Below are 26,122 nucleotides of genomic sequence, written 5' to 3'. Positions count from 1 at the left end.
ACCAGCCAGTTTCTGCAGCCAGATAGCATTGACCTAGAGAGAGAAAAGTACTTCTGCTGCATTTTCTCCTGCTTTTCTCTCAATAAACTTTTATTTTTATTATTGCATTTATATCCCCCTTTTTCTCCAAGGAGCTCAAAGTAGTGTCCATGGTTCTCCCCTCCCTCATTTAAGCCCCACAACTAGACATAGCTGACATTTCTGCATTGCAGGGGGTTGGACTAGATGACCCATCAGGTCCTCTTCCAACTCTATGAATCTATGATTGACCCAAGGTCACCCAGTGAGCTTCATGGCCAAATGGCGATTTTAACCCTGGTCTCCCAGGTTCTAGTCCAACTCTAACCACTATACCACACTGGCTAATCCCTTTGCCTACTCCAAGGATCCTTTCTATATTTCTAGTGTTTATACTGACACTTAAATTCTGGGTTCATCATCCTTCATAGCAGCAACAATAATGGCTCACTTCACCCACCCCACTATCACCAACAGCCCTGCACCAGTTCTGGAGATTTCCATCCTCCGCCAGAATGTTTTGCTTTTCTCAAATGTTTGGATCAGTCCCTGATTGGCAGCCATCTGTCAAGCTGGTACCCCATAGTTGCAACATCCCAAACCTATGCCTTCAGCCTTCTTCCCATTTTTAAAGTTAGTGATAAAAGTTCCCCTCAAAGTTTAATTTTCCTCTCTTTCAAACTCAGACCTAACCCACACTTGCAACTGAAAGTCACTCTCAACTGTTATGATTTGTCATGGATGCGCATTGGGAAAGGGGATGGGGCAGCGGGATGCCAGGGTCATATCAGATTTGGGCTAAGTAAAAAAAAAAAAGGCAGATGCCATCTGCAAAATATATGGCACTCCAAATGCAATGCATCTTTTGTACGAAGTATAATAACCCTGGGACAGAATGGCTCTTCCTCATTGAATAGCAGGAACCAAACAGCATGCTCCATTTTATGTAAACAGATGCCACTTCTGCTGATGGTGAACAGCCAGAAGCACTTTTGGATGGGCATAAATCTGGCTCCTCTTAGCAGGTTTGCAAAAACTCTGAAGATGTTGTAATTATTTTAAAAAAACAAGCAGTGCGCAATTAAAATATTTGGCTTGCTTTTCTCCCTGCCCATGCAAGTCTTAATCCAAACTCCTCAGGCAGCTATTGATGAAGAGCTGAGATACAGTTTTCCACTGTGACAAGATTCCACAGGGTTTTGGGTTTTTTGTGTGGGGTAGGGTGAGAGAGAATATAACATTTCATACTCAGAAGAAAAACTAGAGCAGTAGTCTTGCAACCTTTTTGGACCTGAGAATGACTGTGGAGAGGAATTCAAGCAGATTCTCAAGGCTCCTTATATACAGGCTGCTAAAAAGAACTGCCCTTTCAGCAGCCACCTCTCACACAGACGTTCAGCTGCGTATACAGTACAGCCCTATTCCAAGGCATCTCCTTTCTTCTACTCCAGTCAACACACTGTGAATCCACCCCCTCCCCTCTGCAGCTCATGGCTCCACTCAGTTGCTTAGGTTACAGGTCGGTTGCAAACTGCTATAACCTTTTAAAAATTGCAACATTACATCATGTGCTCGCGCACACCCCTTTCAAAGGATGTGTCATCACATCCTTCCTCCATATTGTTTATGGACAATTTCTTAGCCAGGGGGATTCCGTGGGGAATTGCTTGGGAGAGCAAAAAAACAGAATTCAGACAATGAACAGCTTTCTGTTTGTGTACGTTGTGATTAATACTTAGGAAGTCGTCCAGAACCACAAAGAGCTACGTTGCTGCCCTTCGCTGCTTTTAGACTAAGTGGTCCGTGTACAAAGATAAATGCAAAAGGGCACCCAATGTGAGTCTGCCTGGATTGAGGTGATGACCAACAGGCTGTTGTTACAAGCTCACTTTAGCTTTCCACCATTCTGATCTGTAACCTATAGTTATTTATGAGATGTCTACACAAGCTACATTTCCCCTTCTGCTGATTAACAGCATTGTTTCTGTTGTAGCTCTGCTGACTTGAGCCATTCTGACAGCACAGGCAGATGGACCCAATCAAATGTGAAAAGCAACAGAGTATTGTCGCATTTTAAAGATGAACGAGTTAATTATGCCACTAGTTCTTTTGTGGGCCAGCTTCAGCTTCATGAGATGCACGAAATGTTATCTAAAGTTTGAGAGGGGTGGTGGTGGTGGTGGGTGGAGTGTAACCATGTTTCCATATACCTGAACTCAGGATAAGACAATTTGTGCATCTGATGAAGTAGTGTCTAATCCACAAAAGCCCTAATAAACGAGTTAGAAGGTGCCACAAGACTCTTCGTTGCCCTTGCTGCAACAGACTAACATGACTACGTTTTCATTGTAACTAATATGCTTCAGTCAAGACCAGGCACCCCCAAACTGCGGCCCTCCAGGTGTTTTGGCCTACAACTCCCATGATCCCTAGCTAACAGGACCAGTGGTTGGGGAAGATGGGGGTTGTAGTCCAAAACATCTGGAGGGCCGAAGTTTGGGGGTGCCTGGTCAAGACGTTAACAACTTAACAAAGTGTTGGCACACTGCCAGAGGACTTTGCATCAAAGTCACCCAAGTTCTATGTCTGGGCATGAAAAGTCAAATTCTGCAACACAAATGAAACAGCAAACTCGTGTTTGCGCAGTAAGTGTCTTCTGACTAATTCTCTGATCTGATTTTTAAAAAAGACAGAGGGGAGGGATGTTGGGCACGAATGCCCCATACCTCCGGACCCCTGGGATGCCCCACTTGAAGGGAACAAGCACACTTTTCAATTTTAGTACTGGGTGAAGATGTCAGGAAGGATTTTGAGGTCTACTAATATGATTAGAGAAAGCCAGTTAGCAACAAGGAGGAAGGGAAGGAAACTCACTGCTCTGGCAGGGTCCCCAAAGTCGATCTGCAGGTTCCCCATCGCTTTGATGATAGCCATTATGGACTGAATGGTGTTGCTGTAAACCACTGCTTTGTACTGTCGGCACTCCTCTTCTGAGTATCCATCCTCATGGATAATCCTGGAAAAGAAGAGAACAGAGAACGATCCAAAATGTCAGCATGTCAAATGCAAGAGGCCTGAAATGGATAATTTTTGCTACATTCCTTCTCCTAAAATATTTGTGCTAAAAGAAGTCACTAGCAGTGAGTGCCCCATGTGACAATACTACAGCATAAGAGCAAGTGGAGAGAAGGAAAAATTCAGTTAAATTCAGAATATGCCAAAGGACACATTCCCCTTATGTGCCAAATTCCTGACTCAACCCATTTCAGAAACTTGCTTTGCCTTTGATTTGTAAAAATGTCTGGACGGGTTCTGAGGGTTACCGGTACTTTTCCCTATTTGTGGGAGAGGGCAGTGATTATTTTACAAAATGCAAGCAGGTTATCTGAAATGGCTCACTAATAGTAGCATAGAGACAACTACGCTGTTAAGTTAGGGGTTGGGAACCCCAGGCTCAGGAAAAGTGTCCTGAGGACACTTCGCCGGACATGTCTGCAGGCAACACACCTCTCATTGGCCCTGCTCCAAACCTCCTCAAATACTTTTACTTGGCTGGAAAGTGTCCCCTGAACTGTGATAATGGCTCTTGCTTACCATATCCACTCTAACCAACCAGAGAGCTAGCTGCCTCTGCAGTGTCTAGAAACTTCAGCTGGTGCAGAATGCAGAAACCAGACAGTTAACCAGATTGTGCAATTTCCTTCTTAAAACAGCTACACTAGTTTCTGGTTCATTTCCACACACAACTAAAATTGCTGTTTATGACCTAAATAGCTCTAAGCTTAGGAACAGGATAACTGAAGGAATGCCTGCTCAATGGTAAATATCTTACAAAAAAACCCACATGTGCCAGCCAATTTCTGAGTATCACTTCATGGGGATGGGGGGGGGCATTTTCCATGGCTTCTCCCAGATTGTGAAATGCACTCCCTAGACATGTCTGCCTTGCCCCTCCACAGTAGTATGTTCAGACAGGCCTTAACCATGCGAGATAAATATTTATTGATTGATATATTTATTGTTTTTTATTACTGAATTTGATGCTTTTGGTATTTATTGCTGTTGTCCAGCTGCCCTGGACACAACTAAGTGAAATATGGGAATACAGCTGTGAGCAGCAACAACAGCAGCAGCAATAAGAGAGCAGCTCTCTCTCTTAGCCAGAAAACAATCAACTATGGCAATCACACAAGTCCAGGGTAGGAACCCAGGCTTTACAATAGCAGCAGATTGAGATCAAGCTTTTGCCTCCCTGGGCTATTTTCCTAATAGCAGAGCTGAAATTGACTTGTGGTCTGCTGTGGCTGCACTGCTGCTAGGAAGGCTCTGAAAGGCACACCAGCTGAGAAATAGACCATCTGCTTGTCAGTTTAGCCAGAGGCAACAATTCAATTCAATCAGTGTGAAAGAGAAAGTTTCTAACTGGCCACATTGTTCAAAGCCTGAATCTACTCGGAGAAATGGGGCCAGTTGCAACTGGCCTGGCTCAGCTCTAGGATACTGCTGTGATGAGCATCATAGAAATGCTTCAAACCAGCAAAACCCGGCGCGTTAGAAAAGACAACTTCTCAGCTCATCTTGCTCTATGCTGAGCGCAATTCCATGACAGGAGGCCAGCTTAATAGACTTAGTCTCATTCCTCTGCCAACCATGACCAACAGAAGCAGACAATATAAATTAAAATGTTCATTCTAAATTTAACAGTTCAGATGACTATATTTTTAAAATTCCAGTAACTACTAAAGGCCAGTGTCACAGTGGCCGGAGTGGACTACTTCAGAGTAACGACGCTACGCAGCTCTGCATTTTATTCTTTTATTGGTGCTGCGTATTTACAGTGCTCAAGTCATTGCTATTTACACGGAGCGATGTTGTCAGTCGGTTTCAGAACCTCCTAATGGCTTTTGGCGCGTCTTTCTCCAACACAAAAGCTTTGGCAGACCCATCCTCTTGCCCCTCCTCTTCCTGCGTAATTCTGGAGTTGGGGGGATGGGTCTTCCCCCCTTACTTGCCCCTTCCTGTCCCACCTGGGACCCTGGCTCCTCTACCTTGCCTGAGCCTCGGACACGACTTCCTGCTTCCCCACTGGAATCGGAACTCTCCCTGCTTTCCCCTTTGCTCGGGGACGGGCTTGAACTCAGGAGGGGAGGGACTTCGCGATATCCCCTGTCCCTCACATCCACCCCCCTCCCAAGCTCTCCTTCACCCCTCCCCAGGCCCCCCCCATGTGTCGGTGACGACTGGAAGCCTAAAAACTCGGTGCTCTCCGAGCCCGTTGGTGTGAACACCTCCCCCCAGTCCTGCGAGCCCCCCCCTTCCGCCTGGGAGGACGGGAATCCCAAAAAGTCCGTGGCGTCAGAGCTGGTGGGGGTAAAAATGTTTTGCCAATCTGCTCCTTCCTCTGACTGGGTGGATCTTGGCGACACCCATACCTCATCCTCTGGTTCCTCAAACTCCGCTTCCCAGCGCCATGGTGAGCTGTTCTCCCGTGCCTCCTCCTCCTCCCCCTCCCTTTCCATGTGCCAGGGCTTGGGTCTGTGGGGAAAGAGGGCGTGAAATTCTTCCACCAAGAATTCCTCCTGTATCTGAGTGGCGGGAACCCATTCATTCTGGGACGGTGGAGCATCCTCCCATGCCATGAGGTACTCCAGGCCCCCCACCCCCCACCTTGAATCCAGGATGGCCGTGGCCTCATTGAGTTGCTCCCTGCTTTCCCTCTCCCCCCCTCCCTCGGGGGTTTGTTCGCTGTCTCGGAGCCTGCTGCTTTCCCTGTACGGCGACAGCAGCGATCTATGAAACACTGGATGCACCCTCATGTCCTCTGGCAGTGCCAGCCTGTATGCCACCGTGTTGACCTGTTGCGTGACCGTGAAGGGGCCCAGCCATTTGGGTGCCAGCTTTTTGCACCTCCCTCTGGTGGGAAGGCCCTCCGAGGACAACCACACCTTGTCCCCCACCCTGATGACCTCCCCTTGTCGCCTGTGGCGATCTGCCCCCTTTTTGTACGCATCCTTGGCCCTCTCCAAGTGTTCTCTGAGCTGCTGGTGCACCGTCTCCAGTTCCTCTGCCCAATCCTCAGCCTGTGGGCCCTCCTCCTCCTCCTCCCTCTCCCTCTCTGGGAAAGATCTGAGGTCGCGCCCGTAATTGGCCTTAAAGGGCGACACCCCTGTGGAGACGTGCACTGCATTGTTGTAGGCAAATTCTGCTAGTGGCAAGCGATCCACCCAGTCCGTTTGCCGCTGGCTGACGTAGCATCTCAGGTACTGCTGCAGAATGGCGTTGACCCTCTCCGCTTGTCCGTTGGTCTGCGGGTGTCTAGCCGTCGACAAGCTGACCTCCACCTGCAGGAGGTTCATGAGCCGCCGCCAGAACCTGGAAACAAATTGGCGGCCACGATCCGAAATAACCCTTAAAGGTAATCCATGCAGTCTGAAAACGTGATCAACAAACAGTTTGGCTGTCTCTTCTGCCGAGACTGCCCTGGCACACGGTATAAAGTGACACATTTTGGACATGAGGTCCACCACCACCAACACTGCAGTCTTACCCCTGGACGAAGGCAGATCTGTGATGAAGTCCATGGACACCACTTCCCACGGCCTGTGTGGTGTGGCTAAGGGCTCCAGCAACCCTGGTGGCGCTGCTCTGACCACCTTCGCCCGCTGGCAGGTGGTACAGCCCCTTACATAGTCTCGAACATCTTCCCTCACCCCTGGCCACCAGAAGTGTCTCATGACTAGGTGAGTGGTCTTGTCCCTTCCAAAATGCCCCGCTGTAGGGTTGTCGTGCATCTGCTTGAGGACCGTACGTCGAAGCTGGGTGGTGGGTAGGTACAGCGCACCCTTGTAGAAAAGCAGCCCTCTGCGTTCTGCAAAGTCTTTTGCCTGCTCCCTCCCCCCTCTCAGTTCTCTGAAGATGCGGTTGGCAAATTCATCCGCTGCCGTCAGTGCTGTGAGTTCTGCCTCGCTCACCACTGCTGCTCCGCAGGACCATGCCGACGGGGGGAAAATGTGCCTTGGGGCTGGTGGCGCCTCCTCCTCCATGTACTCTGGCTTGCGGGAGAGGGCATCCGCCCTGACATTCTGCTCTCCTGGGATGTAGTGTATGGAGAAGTTGAAGTTCGAGAAGAACTCCGCCCACCGTATCTGCCGCTGGTTGAGCACCCTGGCAGTTCTCCAGAACTCCAGGTTCTTGTGGTCTGTGCACACCTGGATGGGGTGCTTGGCGCCCACCAGGAAGTGTCTCCAGTGCTGGAAAGCCGCGTGGATCGCAAGAAGTTCCCGATCAAAAACTGTGTAGTTTCGCTCGGGCTGGGTCAACTTCCTGGAGAAGAAGGCACAGGGTCTCCACTCTCTGTTGGCGTCCAGTTGCAACAAAATGGCGCCCACAGCCTTATCAGAAGCATCTGTTTCAATGCGCAGGGGCGCGTCCTGAACCACGTGGAACAGGTTCTGGTCTGAGGCGAACACCCTCTTGAGGCTTTCGAACGCTGCTTGCGCCTCTGGTGTCCACCTGAACTTCTGCTTGCCTCTCAGGCAGTCAGTGATGGGAGCCGTAACTCGAGAGAAGTTCTTGATGAACTTCCTGTAGAAGTTGGCAAAGCCTAGTAGGCGTTGGGCATCTTTGCGCGTCCTGGGGCTGTGCCAGTCCAGGATGGTCTGCACCTTGTCCTTGTCCATTGCCAGCCCCTTGTCTGACAGCTTGTAGCCCAGGAAGTCCACCTCCTTGGTGTGAAACTTGCACTTCTCCAGCTTCACATACAGGTGGTTCTCCTTCAGGCGCTGTAACACCTCCCTGACGTCCTTCACGTGCTGCACTGGGTCGTTGGAGTAAATAAGGATGTCATCCAGAAAGACCAAGCATTTCCTGAAGAGTAGGGACCCCAGGACGTGGTGCATGAAGGCCTGGAAGCATGCTGAGCCCCCTTGCAACCCGAAGGGCATCACCAGATATTCAAAAGAGCCCAGAGGCGTGAACATCGTGGTTTTCCACTCATCGCCTTCCCGGATCCTGATCAAGTTGTACGCCCCCCTCAGGTCTAGCTTGGTGAAAATCTTGCCCCTGCGTGCCGCTGTCAGGAGATCATCCACTCTGGGCATGGGGAAAGCCACTGGCTCTGTCACCGAATTCAGCCGTCTAAAATCCACCACAAGACGGCGCTGTTGCGTGTCTTTCTTGTCCACCCAGAAGACCGGGCTGCCCCCTGCTGCCTTGCTTTCTCTGATGAACCCCCGCTTGAGGTTCTTGTCGATAAAAGCGCGCAGATCCTCCAGTTCCTGGTCTGACATGGCGTACAGCTTGGCTGGGGGTATAGTTGCCCCAGGCACCAGGTTGATCTGGCAGTCAAAAGGCCTGTGTGGGGGCAGGTGGTCGGACTCCGCTTCACTGAAGACCTCCTGCAGGTCCCAGTATGGTTTGGGTATCGCCTCACCCCCTTTGACGTGCATGGTGGCCACCGTGGCTATCGGAGGCCCCTCCCCTGGTTGGTGCTGCATGCAATGTTCCAGGCAAAAGTCCGATCCAAAAGTGATGCATCTCTGATGCCAACTTATGGAGGGGTCGTGGCGCGCCAGCCAGCTCATGCCCAAAACGATTGGGGGGTCTGAGATGGTGGTGACGTTGAATGCCAGTGTCTCTGAGTGCCTTCCAACCGTCATTCTCATGGGGGGGGTTTGATGAGTGATGGCCCCTCCCAGCAGCTCTCTGCCGTCAATGGTTGCCACGTGCAGAGGAAAATCCAGCTGCAGAAGCTGGATCTGGTGCTCTTCTGCAAAGTTCCTCGAGAAGAAGTTCGCTGACGCCCCACTGTCAATTAAGGCGAGGACTGTCAGGGGATAGCCATTAGGGAGCGTGAGCGTCACTTCTAGAACCACTCCTGCTCTGGGAGGGGTGGGCTGGCTCTGCTCCTCTCTGTGCGGGTGGGTGGGCTGGGGCTGTTGTCTGCTGACTGTGCCTGGCTGCCGCCCCTTGTCTCCTGCAGCCAGGCTTTCCCGTTTCCCTGCTGTGGTGCTGCGTCAGTGGGGGAGGGCACAACCGTTCCCGCCTTTCCTTGCCACTCCCTGCGATGTGGGCAGTCTCTGACGAGATGCTGGGGGGAGTTGCAGAGAAAGCAATTCCCACCCCTTCCCTCCTTGCGTCTTGGCGCCGCTGGGGTTTGAAAAGCCCGCGCGCGCGCGCTTTCAATCTGCATGGGTTCCTGGTCCTGACTGGCCCCAGGCGTGGCTTGAAAGGGTTGTTGAGGGAGTGGCTTCTCCTGCGACCGTGGGAACCAAGCCCGCTTTGCGCGCGTTGCTTGCTTGTCGCTCCATCTGGATTCCTGCCTCACCCCCACCGCCAGAGCCGCTTTGCTCAGTTGATCCATATTACTGGGCTTTGGACCTCTCGAGAGCTCATCCTTCACCTCCTCATGCAACCCCAAGTAAAACGCCGCTTGCATTGGGGCAGACTCCAGATCCCACCCCAATCTGTGCACCAGCATGGTGAATTTCGCCCAATACGCGCGAACTGTCATATTTCCTTGGCGTAAATTATGAAGTTCCTCCTTAATCTGGTCCATATGACTATCGGACGAATACATCGTTTTCAAACCTTCTAGAAATAGTTTGACATTCTTCATGCAAGGATTCCTTGTTGCAATTAACGGTCTTAGCCACTCCCTGGCCGCCCCTGTAAGGTGCTCCACAATAAACGCTACTCTGTGCTCATCATCAGGGAACTCATCGTGGTGCAGCTCAAGAGCATACACAATCTCAGTCTCAAAGCCCTGAAACTCCTTCGGGTCTCCATTGAACTTGCTTACTAGGGTCCCGGCTCTCCTTCCTGGCAGCACTTGGACTTGGGGTGCCCCTCCCGCCTTGTTTTTCTCTGCATCCAGCTTGTTTTGGAGGTCTACCGCCACCGCCCTTAAATGCTGCTCTTTTTCCTGGAGCTCTCTCACCTGTTCCGCAAGTTGTAGCCGGTCGTCCTGGACCTTCTTAGTCTCCTCTTTAGCTGCCTTCAATTCTCCCTGCGCCTGCAGCGACAGCTGTTGCAGTTCTAGCTGGGCTTGCTCAGCGATCTGCCGCCACTTCTCCGCCTCTGACACGCTCATCCCGGCAACTCCAAAGTAGCCCAAAAATGATTAGGAGGTTGCTGTCACAGTGGCCGGAGTGGACTACTTCAGAGTAACGACGCTACGCAGCTCTGCATTTTATTCTTTTATTGGTGCTGCGTATTTACAGTGCTCAAGTCATTGCTATTTACACGGAGCGATGTTGTCAGTCGGTTTCAGAACCTCCTAATGGCTTTTGGCGCGTCTTTCTCCAACACAAAAGCTTTGGCAGACCCATCCTCTTGCCCCTCCTCTTCCTGCGTAATTCTGGAGTTGGGGGGATGGGTCTTCCCCCCTTACTTGCCCCTTCCTGTCCCACCTGGGACCCTGGCTCCTCTACCTTGCCTGAGCCTCGGACACGACTTCCTGCTTCCCCACTGGAATCGGAACTCTCCCTGCTTTCCCCTTTGCTCGGGGACGGGCTTGAACTCAGGAGGGGAGGGACTTCGCGATATCCCCTGTCCCTCACAGCCAGAGACCCAATATGCTGGCATTATACATATACAGTGAGGGTGTGTGTATTTAAATTAGGGGTTGTCTCTTGCTAATCTATATGGACAGCCAAAAGAATAATTATTCTTTTTCCGCAGCCAGAGAAAGGTTTTAGGCAATACCCAAGAACACCCAGAGAGTTGGCTGAAAGGGTAATCTCTCCCTTGGCTTAATGCTTTTATTTCCTGCTTGCTGGAACTGTTCCAACTGGGATCCAGGTTTATAGGATAAGGCAGTAGGGGGCAGAGTTCAAAGCTCTCTAGGTTGGCTGTCTCTCCGCTGTCAACAGGGTCTCCCCAGCTGATCTTAACACCCAGAAAAGTCAATGTGAGAGAAGGCATTCAGATATGTGGATATATGCATTTTAAAAAATATCTTCATCTACTTCATCTACTTGAAATATTAAAAGGCAGCTTGCCCTTCAACTACCAGGAGATTTACATTTTCACTTTGAAAAGTTCACATATTTCTCAAAATACGGCAGGTTGAGGAGTTTGTGCCACATATCCAAAATTAGGCACAATCTAAACAGCATTTGAGTTGTAAAGGGCAACAAGTACATTTTGTTTTCTCACCTCCTGATCTTATGGAGAGTAAGTGCCATGATGGAAAGCTGGTAAAGGCTGAATGGAAATGCAACAAGGATTTTGTACTGCTACTAAAAGTGTCCTTCCACCACCTTCTTATTCCAACAGGCTTCTGGGAAATGACTGCTTTTAATTAAAGGGCTGGTGCTGTTTTTATTGTAATGTTTGTATGTTTTCAACAGGCTGTGTACATGTATATAGTTTTAATTCTATACATGATTGTTTGTTTTTCTATGTTTTTAGTGGCTCTTGTTTTTATTTGTAAGTTGCCTTGACCCCTCTCAAGGAAAAAGGTGGGGTATAAATAAATATTTAACAACAACAGCAGCAGCAGCAGCAGCAGCAGCAGCAACAACAACAACAGTACTCTACAATTAAAGATCACATTGTAGCTGCTACTGATTTTTAAGAGTGGCTCTTCACTTTCCACTGCCCTCTCTGTTCTATAGAAAAAGAAGACTGCATCAGGCAAAATATAATTCCAACATGGAAAGAAAGAAGTAAATAGTATTATGTATGCACAGCAAAAATCTGTGTCTATTCTGGTGTGTGGGTGTGGGTGGGTGTATACACAGGAATGGGGAACCTGTGACCTTCCAGATATTGTTCGACTACAACTCCCATCAGCCCACAGTCAACATGGTCACTGGTCAGGGATGATGGGAGCTGTAGCCTCATCTGGAGGGTGCCAGGTTTCTCATCCATGGTGCAAAGCTACAGTTGGCCACCAGCTAATTATGACGCTTACCATTTCTTTAAGGTTTAAGAATGCAGGACGCAGCCACTGAAATACCACCACCACAAAGTGGTGAACATAACATAGAGAGCTACAATATTTGAACAAAGAAGAATGCTTACTTCATCTGTTTTACGATTGTGCTCTTCCCAGACTCTCCTGCACCTGTAGAAAATAAAGAAGACTTGTAAGATACAGGTCTTTGACCCTGGCATTCAAGTGCATAATCCCCCCCTCCCCAGCCTCCTGTACTCAGATTCAGCATTAGGTCTGATAATTGCCAGTCCTGGCAGGCTTGTTCTGAGAACCTAGTTTTAAACTGAGGCTTTCCACTTAGTTTAGGGGAGTTACCTGGATTCATTTATGTTAGGGTTCACAATGGTCACATAGTTGGCAAACCCGGGGGGGGGGGAAGTGGAGTGAAATAAATTTGCACAAGACATGAGTTGTGCAAAGCCTACAACAAAATGCCATTCCCTTAGTCCTGCTTCCACTATCTTAGGTAAAGGTAAAGGGACCCCTGACCATTAGGTCCAGCCGTGACCGACTCTGGGGTTGCGGCGCTCATCTCCACTATCTTACGAAGCTCAAAAAAGGGAAAAAGGGAAAAGCACACAGTTTCAGGACAGGAGATCCACTATGAGAGACAGCCACCAATAATGCCAAGGTAGTTTCCTGGACTTAATGAACAGAGTGGACACCACATCCATTTCTGAAATACAAAATGCATTACATGCTGCACATCGGACAGGATGGACTTCAACAGTGGAAATCCCTAATTCCACAGATCTGGTGACTACATTAGTCTTAACCAACAGATTTGATATATATTTTTTAATTGATCCAGCCAGTCCCCACCTTGGCTAAACCCTGAGTAACAACCAAGACTCAAGGACTTTAAACAGATGAAGAGCAGAGAGCTACGTGTGGTACTGAGCATCCTGTCTCCTCGTGAGACTTTCCAGTGACCACACATACGCCAAATAGTGTGAAACTTCATGAGACTGATAGAGAAAGTCTCCGGGGAGATGATAAATATTTGTATTCCTGCCAAGTTCACGCAGGCACCCAAGAGCAGTTCTGTAGATGCCTGCCAGATTCTTCACCATGGTATCAATATCTCATAATCAACAACGCCAAAGGCTGCAGAAATCTGAGGCTCAGCCATCAGGTCGGGCTACATGTGCTACAAAGAGCTGCTTTGGCTTTGGTGCAGGCAGCAGAACCTGGTGGCAGCTAGCAAACAACCATTCTACTTGAATTACCTCATAGGCTCCTATTAAAATACAAAGCTGTGCACTGCTCCGGGCAGGGGAAATGCACAGCGCTATAGTTTCCTCCACTCCTAGAAAAATAGAAAGAGACAGCAGCACAGATCTGCTTTCAAGCAGCGTCAGGTAGGTTTCATGCCATCTGGCTTGAATCCACGTTCCTCGAGAGCCAGAAGATTTAATACATAAGAGAAAGCAGAAGTAGCAAGATAAACTGCAATTCTAACAAATATAGGTGGCCCATGAAAGATTAGATACAGGCTTGTAAGCATTTTATTGATTTACATTATTGATTCCATTTATATCCCACCTTTTTCCTCCAAGCGGAAGTAGGTTGGGCTGAGAAAAGACAGTGACTGGCTCAAGGCCACCCAGTGAGCTTCATGCCTGTGTGCGGGTTTGAACCCTGTTCTCCCAAGTTTTGGTCCAACACTTGAACCACTGCACCTAGTGGCAAGTTACAAATCACTTCCAAGGATTCAGGAAGAAAAGTTGTTTTACAGGAAAGAATTAAGATGTGTTGTTGTTTTTAATCCTTTTAGGTCACCAGCGTAGCAAAAAGCAGCAACCTGTGGGCAGACCAGCTAGTGAATACTTTTGTAGGCTAGTAAAGAATTATTTGTTGAGATGCATTAAACAGGCACAAAGCTTTTAAGAAAACAGTCCTCCATTAAGAAATGTAACAAAATGCTCTTTCTAGCAATGCGAAACAATTTTTCCAGGATCCTGACTTTTATGAAATCTAGTGGTTACTGATGCAGAGAAAAATATCACAAATGGAAATGCCACATGCTATGTAAGTCTGAGAAGAGCATGTAGAAGCTCGGGGGGTTTGCCTTGTCCATACATAACCATTTCTAAAATATAGCTATTAGCAATTCCATTTCTCATCCAAGAGGGAGAAAGCTCACAAATCTGCACCCTGTACAAAAGTGATGTCCCATCTGGCACAAAAGTTTTGGCAAGCTGCTTTCAATCTAATCTAGTAGTTTTTACGATCAGGCCTGAATATTTGCATTCTCATCTCTATTTCCCATTTTAAAAAATGCCAAGCCCTTATGGGAGTGGAGAAAGGAATGAGATCTTAACTTCAATCCCACCACAAGGGGCCAGAGGTCAGAAGGTGACAAGTTTTTACAATAAGGGCTCACAACTTTAGGGACTGGTATACGAATGTACACATAGCACAGACAGTGTGAGCAACACTCAATGCCTTAAGGACAAAAGTGAACTCTAATGAGGTAATCACATGACCAGATGGTGATTGATGCATGATCAACTGCAACTACACTTCCATAGGGACTGTGAATTCATGCATGCCACTTAGGCTGCAGTCCTTTAAACAGGTGGGAGCAAATCCCATTAAACTCAATGGGTCTTACTTCTGAGTAGGTATGTATAAAAGTACATTATCAAAGTGTACTTTCAGTAAGGCTTTTGACGAAGTCCCCCATGACACACACACACACATACACACACACACACACACATATTTTACAAAGGCATGAATGCAGACATGGACTGGTGCCCACAGCAATTACTTTCCTGACAACAGGAAGGTATGCAAATATTCTAGAAAATTGGTCCCATACAGCAGAATGCCACAAGATGGCCGGAAAAGAGCTGGGCCAATTGCCCACTGCTTTGTCCCATGTAGCCTGTGCAACTATAAAATTCTTAGATGCCTTCAGAGAAGAAAATCTGGGAAAGCAGATAAGGTTTCTTCACCAAGATCCATCCACGCAATCATATATTATGTACGGATCATTAAAGCTCTGTGGGGGGTCACTCTCTGCCCCAGTTAAGCCTCACTATTAGCAGGAGGGATCTTCTTACTGTGCATCCTATTAACACGTTCACTAAGGAGCTCAGATCTGCAAGCTGGTGTTTGCAATGGCACAGCTGTTCAGAAGATTCACAAGATCTCTCAATCCCAGCCCCTCAGACAGGGAAGTAATCCAGCTGGTCAAGTTGCAGTTAATTACTTCTAAACTTGATGGAGGAAATGCTTTGGCAGCCTAGTGACACATTTCATCTTCAACAAGCACAACTTTCCAAATATTTCATGGTACCATTTTGCAACACAAAGCATGAAGTTGAACCAGAATTCCCACTTGCCAACAGTGTCAAAATGTCCAGGTTTCACTACCATCAGCCCTGCTTTTGGTCTATGAGCAAGTCATGCTGCTTGTCTTCAGTCACTTACAATTGCCAGCCAAACCCCCAAACAAATCGGATTGTTGAAGACAGTTCGTTCCAGCACCCACAAGCACATGCGGCGACAAGGACCAGCACACAACGACACAGCGTGCATTGTTCCCTGGGGGTTAACATTCAGCCGTGGAAATAGGCTTAGAGCTGAAAGCCCAGCACATGAGAACTCTCAACATTAAACAGAAAGCTTTTAGACAACCTCAGTAGCTGCAGCCTGGCTATACAGCTCAGAGACACAAGAGAAAATAGGGGAATTTATGCTTCAGATTAACCCTTGCTTTGCAGAGATGAAAACACTGGCCGGATAGACAATGCACTGGGAAGAGGTGGCGAGGGTAAATTGAAGCATTCCTCAAATTCTTCTTTTAAAATAAGTTGAACTCTGAGTCGATTCAAGTGTTAGAATTAATTCTGATTCCTTATTTGAACTCTCCAAATTTCTGCTTTTTGATACAAAGCAGTTTATCCTGGACGTTATTATTATTAAACATATGGTCACTGTTTGCAATGGGTTCAAAACTGTCAAACTAGATCATCCCCCTTGGCTGTGCTCAAAACCTGTTGTTGGTAGGAAAAGGTGTGTTATTTTTGTTCATTTCCCAGTAACACTAATGCACATGAGCACCAACAGCCTGGTAACAGAGGGTTCTCTGCCAGGACAGTATTATCTCATACACTCCTTTGAGGAAGGCATGCATGTTAAACTAGTTCCTCCCTGAGCTACTGTGAACATTAGTAACCTCACTGAATTTGAAATATGCATGACTTTCCCCAACATGATCCAATTTATGAATCATCCCAACACCAAGGGATTCTTATGGAAGAGAGGATGTGAGGTCATCCATTCCCCTCAGCCATGTGATTTATGCCTACCAATGATAAGTCTTTTGACTTTTTGAAAAGAGGAACTCATATGTTCTTATTCTTGGCTTGGGTCTTCCTGGCCACCCAAGCTGTAAGAAGCATCTGAGCATGCTATTCAGAAGCTGACAAGGTCTTCAAGAGCCAACTCTACAATGATCTGGAGAGGAAAAAATACTCTTTAAACTCTGAAGGATTATTCAAAGGAGAGGAGTTGTTCCTCCTTGGGACAGCAAGGCCTGTGATGACAGCTCCCCAAATAATTTGTGTTCATTTTTGCCTAGACCTGTCCGGTGGAATGGATGACCTAGCTGCACAGAAGTGGAAAGATTTTGGCAGGCCTAGGAAACAAATGAATACCAAATGCAGGAAACTGTCATTCATAGCATGCCTTTGCCTTAGAAAACAAGAGCTTCCGATGCTTTCACCTGTTATTGCAAGTGAGTGCTGTGATACCTATGCATAGGAATAAACATAAGAGGATTTCCTGCAGTCACTCTCTCCTGGTCGGGGTGAGTGGGGATGGAGGGCACCAAGAGCTGTCTCTCAGACAGCAAGCACTAAAACAATAACACTACCATTTAATAAATGAAGAGCTGGCTTTCTCTCTTCCCCAGGCAGCATCTATGGGTAGAACTGGTGCCTGTCACAATACAAAATAATGAGCAGAGGACATGCTGCAGACACTATCCACCACACTGTGTCAGCTCTGAAGATCAAGCCAGCTGGCTTGCTAGTGGGGCCAGCACAGAACCACAGCTGCTCCAGTCCTTTCAAGAACAGCAATTGTCTCTAATCTTGGTTAGACACCCCAGCGGCAATCTCCTCACCCCTACCAAGGTAAAAGGTCACCAGATGCTCCCACAGGCATCCTGCCGTCAAAATGACTGGTACAAGGAGTGGGGTTGCTTCCAACATGTTGTGTTTTTTTAAACTGTTATTCTTGTCCTTCATTTTATATACTACGAGCCACTTTGCATGCCATTTTGTGGGTGGAAAAGTCACTGCCAGCTTATTTGTTTGTTGTTGTTTTTTGTTTTATAAATATTTTTTATGTTAAAAAATACAGCAAAAACCTTTTTTGTTCAAAGAGGAAAAAATATACTGCATGACGACACTGGTCTAGGTTTACTTGAAAGCTGTGAGTGACAACTCAGAATTTGGCCACTGTAACACTTCTACTTCAGTCATTTATCAGTGCCAAGATCATACTGTAAAGATACATGAAAAAACAAAGGAGATGAAAGCCAAGCTTAATCATGGCTTCCTTCATGTGCAATTTCAGCTGCCCTCGATTATGGATCTCTGTGGAGTCAAATACTCCCATGTTTCGACTAGGAACCATAATGTACCTATATATATTCCAGGTTGCTACAGGTAAATTGAGGAGAAAGATGAATCAGTGCAGTGAAATAAGCATTAATACAGTGACAATGGTATGGCCAATCAATTCAGGGATCACCCATTTATTTAGTTTTGAGCAGCAAGATCTAGCATTAATGTAGTCACATTCCAAATCTGATAGTGTAATTATGAAATAAACGGAGAGGAAGATCAGGGGGCAGCAATCAATGAGTGGAAAATGAACACCACCGACTCCATCCCGCCACTGTCAGTGCCGCCTCCGGCGCGAGCCCCACCAGCCACCCACCAGCTTATTTGTATGCCACTTTACCACAAAATTGTGCCCAAAGCGGCTCATAAATGAAAGAAATAACAAATACAACATTTTAAAAAAATATGTTAAGAACAATTAAAAATAGTCTTAATGTCAACAAGTGCATAACATAAATCCAGACATCATAATGTAAAACAAACAAAAAATAACAGCTTAAAGCGAAACAGGAGAGAATAGTGTCTAACACAAAAACAAAATGGTAATATACATACTATAATTACTATTTTTTTATTATTTTTTATTTTTTTATACCCCGCCCGTCTGGCTGGGTTTCCCCAGCCACTCTGGGCGGTTTCCAACAGAAAAATAAAATAAAATAATCGATTAAACATTAAAAGCCTCCCTAAACAGGGCTGCCTTCAGATGTCTTCTAAAAATCTGGTAGCTGTTTTTCTCTTTGACATCTGATGGGAGGGCATTCCACAGGAACTGAGGAAGGCCCTCTGCCTGGTTCCCTGCAACTTGGCTTCCCGCAACGAGGCAACCACCAGAAGGCCCTCGGTACTGGATCTCAGTGTCCGGGCAGATGGTGCAGAGGACACGTGATGGGAGGAGAAGAGGGGAATCCCATTGGACTAGGCTGCCCACTGTTCCCAAAGGACATACCCCAGGAGCTGACTACTATTAACTTGCTGGCCTTGGCTGACACCAGCCTTCCCCACCCTGGTGCCCTCCAGATGTTTTTGCACCACAGTCACCAGCTGTGCTGGCTGGGACTGCTGGGAGTTGAAGCGCAAAAGAGCTGGAGGCCTCCATCTTAGGGAAGCCCAATCTATGCAATGCCTGTTGCAGAAAAACAAAAGCGAGCAAACTTCCTAACATTTCCAGTGAAAAGATCAAAGTTGTTTCATTTGGACTCAATCTGTCAGGTTTTGTGTCTTATTATGACATTTGCAAGATTAAGGATGTGACGCTTCAGAACTACAAAGGTGGCTGTGACATTAATTTGCCAGCATTTGCTAGAAAACAGGTATGTTATTATAGAAGTTGCTTCCCCAAGGATGTTGCTTTTCACCCTTGATTATTAAAACTCAGCCTTCAGGCAAACTGTATCTTCTCACCAAGCTAGCAGTTCTTCCAGTGAGAGGAATGACCATATGTGAAACTTATTCAATCACAGGAATTTGCAAGCAACAGCATTCCACAAATGACCGTCCGGTTCCATCCAAGCAGAGCACCAGCCCAGGTGCCTGGTCAGCTAAGACTGCCTGGTCCGTTTCCAGGTGCTATGTGTCACATGCTCATTCACGGGTGGCCAAGCAGGAAGATAATCAAAACGAAAGAACAAGAAGATACAGCCAACACAAATGAACAGTGAACTTGGCATTTCTGACCAGAGAGAATGACAGAAACCTGAGGTTGCCCACAAATCAGTAGGTTTTGTACAACAAAGGAGAACATTCCCCTAATTATACAAACCAGCTGAGACCCACAAGGTCACCGTTCTCCTATTCCCCATTTCAGACAACTATTTCATTCTGGAATTCATTGGTCTGACCTTTTGAAGAAGCTGTTAAGAGCAGTTGTGTTTCCCCCCCAGGAAACAAGTGCCAGAAACAAGAATAGCAGAACCAGGAGTAAGACAGTTGCAATAGGAGTCCAGTGGAAAAGCTAAGTCTTCACGATACTCAACTGGTTTTGAAATGCATAGGACAAAAGGCTTTTAAAGACCACACCATGAAAATATTTACTGTACCACCAAAAGATGTCTGCCCCAAACCAGAAGAGGACACAAAATAGTTGCAGGAAAGCTTTATTGAAATCTCTGCAAGACAAGGCCTACAACCCCACAACACAGGGAATGGTATTATTGGAGAATGCTTTCCTTCTTGATTTTCCTTCCCACTCCATTAGTTTGTTCACTAGTACTAATCTGTGATGAAGCACAGAGAAGCTGTCCAAACTATGAGAACAAATTGATGTTGGGTTCTTGTAGGTGGTGGTGGTGGTGGTGGTGGTGGTTTAACTGGGTGTAAGAGATGACTAGCTGATGAATGAACATTAGAAATCACTAACAGTCCAGAATTACTACTACAAAATGTATCTTACAAATGTATAAAAAATGCATGTTAAAATTGTGTTTAGGGGCCTTATCACCTTCAGTTAAGAAACACTAACACAATTGCAAACAAAACATAAAAATAAATAAATAGCCTCTATACCATGAAATCTAGTGCAGACATACAGGGAAACCCCAAAGAAAAAGACTTTGAGACACAGTTGCCACACAGTCCTTTTCTAGTTGGCCAAGGTGGAAGACGACAGGCTGCAGCAAGGGTAGGCAACCTCAGGCCCGTGGGCCGGATGCGGCCCAATCGCCTTCTCAATCTGGCCCACGGATGGTCCGGGAATCAGCGTGTTTTTACATGAGTAGAATGTGTCCTTTTATTTAAAATGCATCTCTGGGTTATCTGTGGGGCCTGCCTGGTGTTTTTACACGAGTAGAATGTGTCCTTTTATTTAAAATGCATCTCTGGGTTATTTGTGGGGCATAGGAATTCGTTCATTTTTCCTCCCAAAATATAGTCCGGTCCACCACATGGTCTGAGGGACGGTGGACCGGCCCACAGCTGGAAAAGGTTGCTGACCGCTGGGCTACAGGGAGAAGAGGCAGATTAGACGTGGACACACTTGATGGTGAAGAGGCACAGCTGCTTGTTGGTGCCAGTCAGAAATATTTCAGGAAAACCCTGATGGGTCTCATTTTCAGTGAACACTCCAGGGCTCTCGTATGGATCAGTCAACCCTGTATACAATAGCCAACACATGCACACAAGCACATATGGAACAGATTCATTTAATAGCACATTGGTAGGAATCACACCTAATGAACCCTATCACGGTTCTTGTACAATGGGGTTCCCCCCCCTTTCCCCAGTCAGGAGAACCCGGACAGCACAGGGAGGGATCATTCCATCTGGCAAACTGAAATGTTTGTGCAGATGGAACATTTGTAACTGAGCGACACCAAATTCCATCCACTGCAGATTTAAATGTATCTTGTGTTCAGATTTATAATGCATCTTATCACTCACCAAGCAAATCCATGGCCTGAGGAACACAGGCAGGCTCACAGACTGAAGTGCCTCCCCCAGACAAGATGTGTTATTTATAGTTTCAATTAAGGAGCTATATGCTCAAAGTCAGCTTGTGTTTACAATCCCAATTCTATGCATATTTACTCTGAAGTAAATCCTACTGAGTTTATCCAGGCTGTTCCTCTCAAGGAGGAGTGCACAGAATTCCAGCCCTAAACACACAGGAGTTAAGCTTCCCTTTACATCCATTACCATTATCTCCCTATGGCAAAAAAGTTATCTAAAGGGGGCTGCACCATTGATGCTGTTATTAATAAAAAATGATATATGACAAAGGTAAAAAGTGTTTTTAAAAATTACTTCCCTAAAGTTACGTTCACATCAAGCATTACCCTTGAGGCTTATTTCCCTCCATCTACCATTCAATTTTAGGGCAAATCCAGATTTCGGATCCTTAAATGGTACGGTTTTCTCACATTTGATTGAAAACACCTCTGTATGAAATAGCCATACACATTCACATTTTCTTGTGGTATAAAATCGGGGCGGGGGCACTTTCACGCAAGTAATTTCCCACCTGAAAACTGTGGTCATATCACTGTGTTAGACAACCACACAGTCTTAGCAGCTGAATGTCTGATTCATACACAGGAAAGAAATTGGAGTGAAGAAGGAACAAGAAGCATGGAAGCTTCTTTCTAGAGAAGTAATATTCTTAACTCCCACATAATTTGCTCATGTAAATGTGATGTTGCCTTCCCATTTTTCAGAATCATTCACCGAAACATTGCAACTGAAATTAACACAGGAAAAGCTATCTGAAAATAAACTATCAAAATCAGTTTTACACTGTACTGTATTTACAGCTTCTTTTGAAAAGCACATAGCATTATTACTGTTCAGTTTTCTGCAACAGCCAGGCACCGTTTTCTGCTCTGTATCAAGAACCCTCTTTGTACTCTTGCACCCAGTACAGTATACTTCTTCACTATGGCTTTGCCAATGATAACAAATGCAATTGTTCCTATCAGCAGAGAACCACAGAAATCCAACAGGGATTCAGACTGCAGACTGCCATATTGTGCTGACCTATCACACTGACTGGATAATGATGCATTTTTAAGCTAAGTCTGATGAGTGATCACAGGTGCTTGATCTGGAGACACACATGCAAACGCACAGACAAAAAAAAATGGATCCTTTAATGACAGATCTACTGGTGCATACAGAACAATAAAAAAACAAGCCGACAAAAATGGTTTACAGAGAAGATTGCATCCAAACTTGAGAAGCAAGATAATCATTTACTGAAGCGGCTGAATGCCTCTTTTTTATTTGCATTAGTGTCTGGTGTGGGCAAGACACCCAGATTCACATTAATAATCTAGTGTGTGCGCATTTTTGAGATACCCAGAGCAATAATTAAAAGGCCAAGAGGTCAAGGCTTCTAAATGAGCCAACTGCAAGGAAGGGAGAAGGAAATTTAGCTTTGCCAATCTATTACCTGACAAGAGGACAACTGCTACTAACCATCTAATTAGCATCAATTGTGTCTTAGGTCCTGTCCTAAGCACAGAGAAACTGTAGAGGTAGCTACAGAAAGCAAGATATCAATTTCTCCTGCCTGCTGTGGCCACATTGATTTTAATATATTTTACAGTGAAGTCAAGCAGCCCCCCCCAAAAAAAAATATTTATCATAATATAAACTTTAATCAACAGCTATGCTTCTGGCGTAATTGCTGGTATGCCTCAAAGCATTTCTGATATAGGGAGGGGTACATTATTACATTATTGGGTATTTCTCAGCTGACTGCTGGATTCTGAACATGTCTCACCTTTGTTACATGGAGTCCTGATAAAATTATGAGCTGCAAGGTTCCTCCTTTTAATAGAGGAGATGTGGTCACATGCCTGTTTGCTGCACAAAGGAAGAGCTCTTCTAAGTACTGATTCAATTACCAGACGGCGCTTGCCTGAACAATATTTCATTTGTTATGTACAAAATTGGCTATATAATTATGTTGATATTGTAATTATCTAGCCAACAGCAAAGCCGCTTCCTAAACAACATACAAATTAAACTCTCTCGACATTTGAAGTTTGCCACCAGCAATGACAAAGACAGGGAAGTCTTCTAACTGGAATCCCGCTGGGACCACACAGCATTTATCAACAACGGTGTACTTTGCTGGTGCTCTCCGCAGACTGACTGCTGAGCCACTGCCTACAGTTCGCACACTTCATCCTGAAGTTCTTGCACATTCACCACATAAGATACAGGTGACCAGCACTCAGCGGGAAAACTGTGTTGCAGCAATTATATTGCCGCTTAGGTCCCTTCTCCTGCAAACTCATGCCGCGCTTACCAAACGCAAGTTCTTCCATGCTTGATCTCTACCGTATGAAAGCAACTTTATGCTGCACTGGCCACAATGGACACACGACTTCAGAAAACGGCTGTAAGAAGAAATGGGCACTAAATACACCTTCAAACATAACACCCTTATTATGCAGAAGCAATTCTGAATCTAGGGAAACAGTTTTCCTAAAACAAAAGTGAACACCCATTTAGGTGTCCTTTTCCAATGATATCTTCTGCAGCAATGATGGATGGGTAACCTGTGGACCTTATACAACCTGCTGAAAGCTTTATGTAGCCCTCCTTGATATGTGAAAGGTGGTGGCAACAGCTTTTGGGGGCATTCCCCTGATTTCCGACCCCTTTTCTTTACCTTCTCCCATTATTCCCACTGCTGTTGTGCTGTTATTTTCAGATAATTCACAGGGCATTCTGTCCAGCATTCCCCCGCCCAAAGCAAGTGGAGTTGCTTTTAAGTGTTGCTGACTTCAGTGTTCAGAGTGCTTCTGCAGCCCTCATGAATAACTCACTTCTTCAGCAGTTTCAGCTACCACTGCTCAGGAGTTGGCTGTGATGCTTTCCCTGAGAGAGATAAGCCTGCACAATCTGTCCAGAGAGCTGCTGCAAATATCATGCAGCCAGCACCTGGACAAGCTGAAGCATTGCAGCAAGCAGCTTCACACTTTCAAAGGTGGCAGTGGTAGGGTTACCAGTGAGTAAGTCAGCTTAATAATCAAAAGTGCTATTTGATCTTCCTCAAGGCTGTTAAGTAAAAAGGCAGCAATGCATGTAAGACTGAAGGAGGAAAGTAGGGGGAGTTTTTGATGGTAGAAGAAAATAAAGGTACTGTTGTGGGGAAACTGATCTATTTAATGAAGCATAAATTGACGGGCTGATGTAGTCATTTAAATTAATTAGGGGAAATAGGAAAAGAAGGGAGCATAAATTTATCAGGGTGGAAGGCAATGAAAATAATTTTGGAGAACATAGTGACAGAAGGGGTAAATTGATCTTTAACTATTAAAAATATGGAGAGAATAAGGGGTATAAATGAAATGAATGAATCATTTAAATGGTTGTTTCTTAACAGTCACATCACTCTGTTTCTAGTTTGCTTGCACAGTGTCTGCCCTACTGCCACAGACAAACACACACAAATATTGATCGTGATTGCTGTGTTTTTCAAAAGAATTGACACCCCTGCTTTGACATCCCACCCCCACTTCCCGGAGAGGGTTGGCCAAGATGAGTCAATGTGGCCCTGGGCCCAAAACAAGTTATCCACCCTTGTTCATATAGAGTAAGTAAAATGCCACTAGAATATTATTATTCTTAGCTATATTCATAACTAAATGCTTAGGATAAAAAGCTACACATATCAGGCCCTTCATCAGATTAAACAATCAAGTTATTGCTTTGTGTGTTTCTAAAAAATTTCCACCAGATTTTGAGTAACCGTACCTGGTTTGGCTGGCAGCACCACTTAGCTCCTTCCTACAGAAATAACAAACAACTGTGTGTGTGTGTGTGTGTGTGTGTTGACATGCGATTTGAAGTGGGCGTACGGACAGCAGGTAGATCTTGTAGAAAGTCTTTATTATAGGGACAGATGGTACCAGCAATGTAGAGTAGAGTGCCCAGGGTCTTTCTAGTAAAGCAGAAATAAAATCAGGCTTGTCACAAATGGGGTTTTAATTGATCCCCCAGAGATGAGATGCCACCAATTCGTATTGAAACAGACCATATGCTTTCTAAACACACACACACACACACACACACACACACACACACCATTTTAATTAGTCACGAGAATTCAACAGAGCACAAGACACTTTACTGAAGTATTTATTATGCCACAGAGACTTCAGCTCAATAGATAAGGAATTTTGATATTAAATATCAGGATCTATCAATACAGTATACTGTATACAATTTATAGTCATGCAAGTGCTCTCTTAAAGCTCCTACAGAGTTTGTCAGTTTCTCAGTCAATTTAGTTCATAGTACATGGATTCACTATGTGATTTAAAGTGAACCTGGCATCGAATTCAAGGAAGGCAGGTTTTCTAATGAGGCTGCCTTAGCAACCTGCCAAAGACAGGCACTTTCCTCAAACCTGTAAATCATTTCTTCTTCACAAACTGAAAACTGGTATCACTGATCAGGAAAGGCCTGGGTGAACAAGTCTGCATTCAGGAGGCAGTGAAAACTCTGCAAAATTGGTGCCTAATTTATTATCATTATCATTTCAGGAAGGAGACAATTCCACAAGCTAGACACCCACCACAAGGCAAAAGGTGACTCCCCCCCCCAGTTGTCACCAGACTTCTTCAGACTGCAACAAAACCAAGAAGGCCTCACCCTGAAAACTCAATAAGCAGACAGGTTTGCATGGGCAAAGGCACCACTCCTTCAGGCAACTAGGTCCCAAGTTGTTTTTGTACGTGTTGAAATTCCATGGTGAGCTTACCGTACACATGTATTCACCTTAACTGCAGTGCACAACATGAACCCTTTGGGTGCACGACAGGGCTCAGGATAATTTTTGCTTTATGTTTCAGAAGCTGGATTTGCACACCAATTATTGGCTATTAAATAAAGCAGCTCTCTCTCCGCCCGCCCCCCCAAATCTCACACTGTGCACAACAGTGTTCGAAATTAGCCGGGTGCGTTTTGCGACTGGCGCAGTGGAGACAACCGTGTGGAGAACTTTGGATGCCAGGTTGGTGAATGACGTTTCCATCTGGCTGTTCCCTCCAGCAGAAGTGCTTACTTG

General features: G+C 45.9%; 1 protein-coding gene and 1 pseudogene across 1 annotated transcript in view; both read right to left on the bottom strand.

Moving 5' to 3' along the window:
• GNAI2 (G protein subunit alpha i2) overlaps nt 1-26,122 on the bottom strand; it is a 139,593-nt gene that overhangs the window by 53,276 nt on the left and 60,195 nt on the right. The window contains exons 2-3 of the mRNA XM_035105998.2: nt 12,046-12,088; nt 2,893-3,034 (exon numbers count right to left, since the gene is read on the bottom strand). Of these exons, the coding sequence (XP_034961889.1) occupies nt 2,893-3,034; nt 12,046-12,088 (185 nt within the window). The remainder of the gene's footprint in view (nt 1-2,892; nt 3,035-12,045; nt 12,089-26,122) is intronic.
• Nucleotides 12,099-26,122, bottom strand: part of LOC132591713 (protein cornichon homolog 4-like) — a 49,973-nt pseudogene continuing 35,949 nt past the window's right edge.

The sequence above is a fragment of the Zootoca vivipara genome, chromosome 2 (assembly GCF_963506605.1).
Source record: "Zootoca vivipara chromosome 2, rZooViv1.1, whole genome shotgun sequence".
NCBI classification, from domain to species: Eukaryota; Metazoa; Chordata; class Lepidosauria; order Squamata; family Lacertidae; genus Zootoca; species Zootoca vivipara.
Note: the sequence above shows the minus strand (reverse complement) of the source record. Positions and strands in the feature narration are given on the sequence as shown.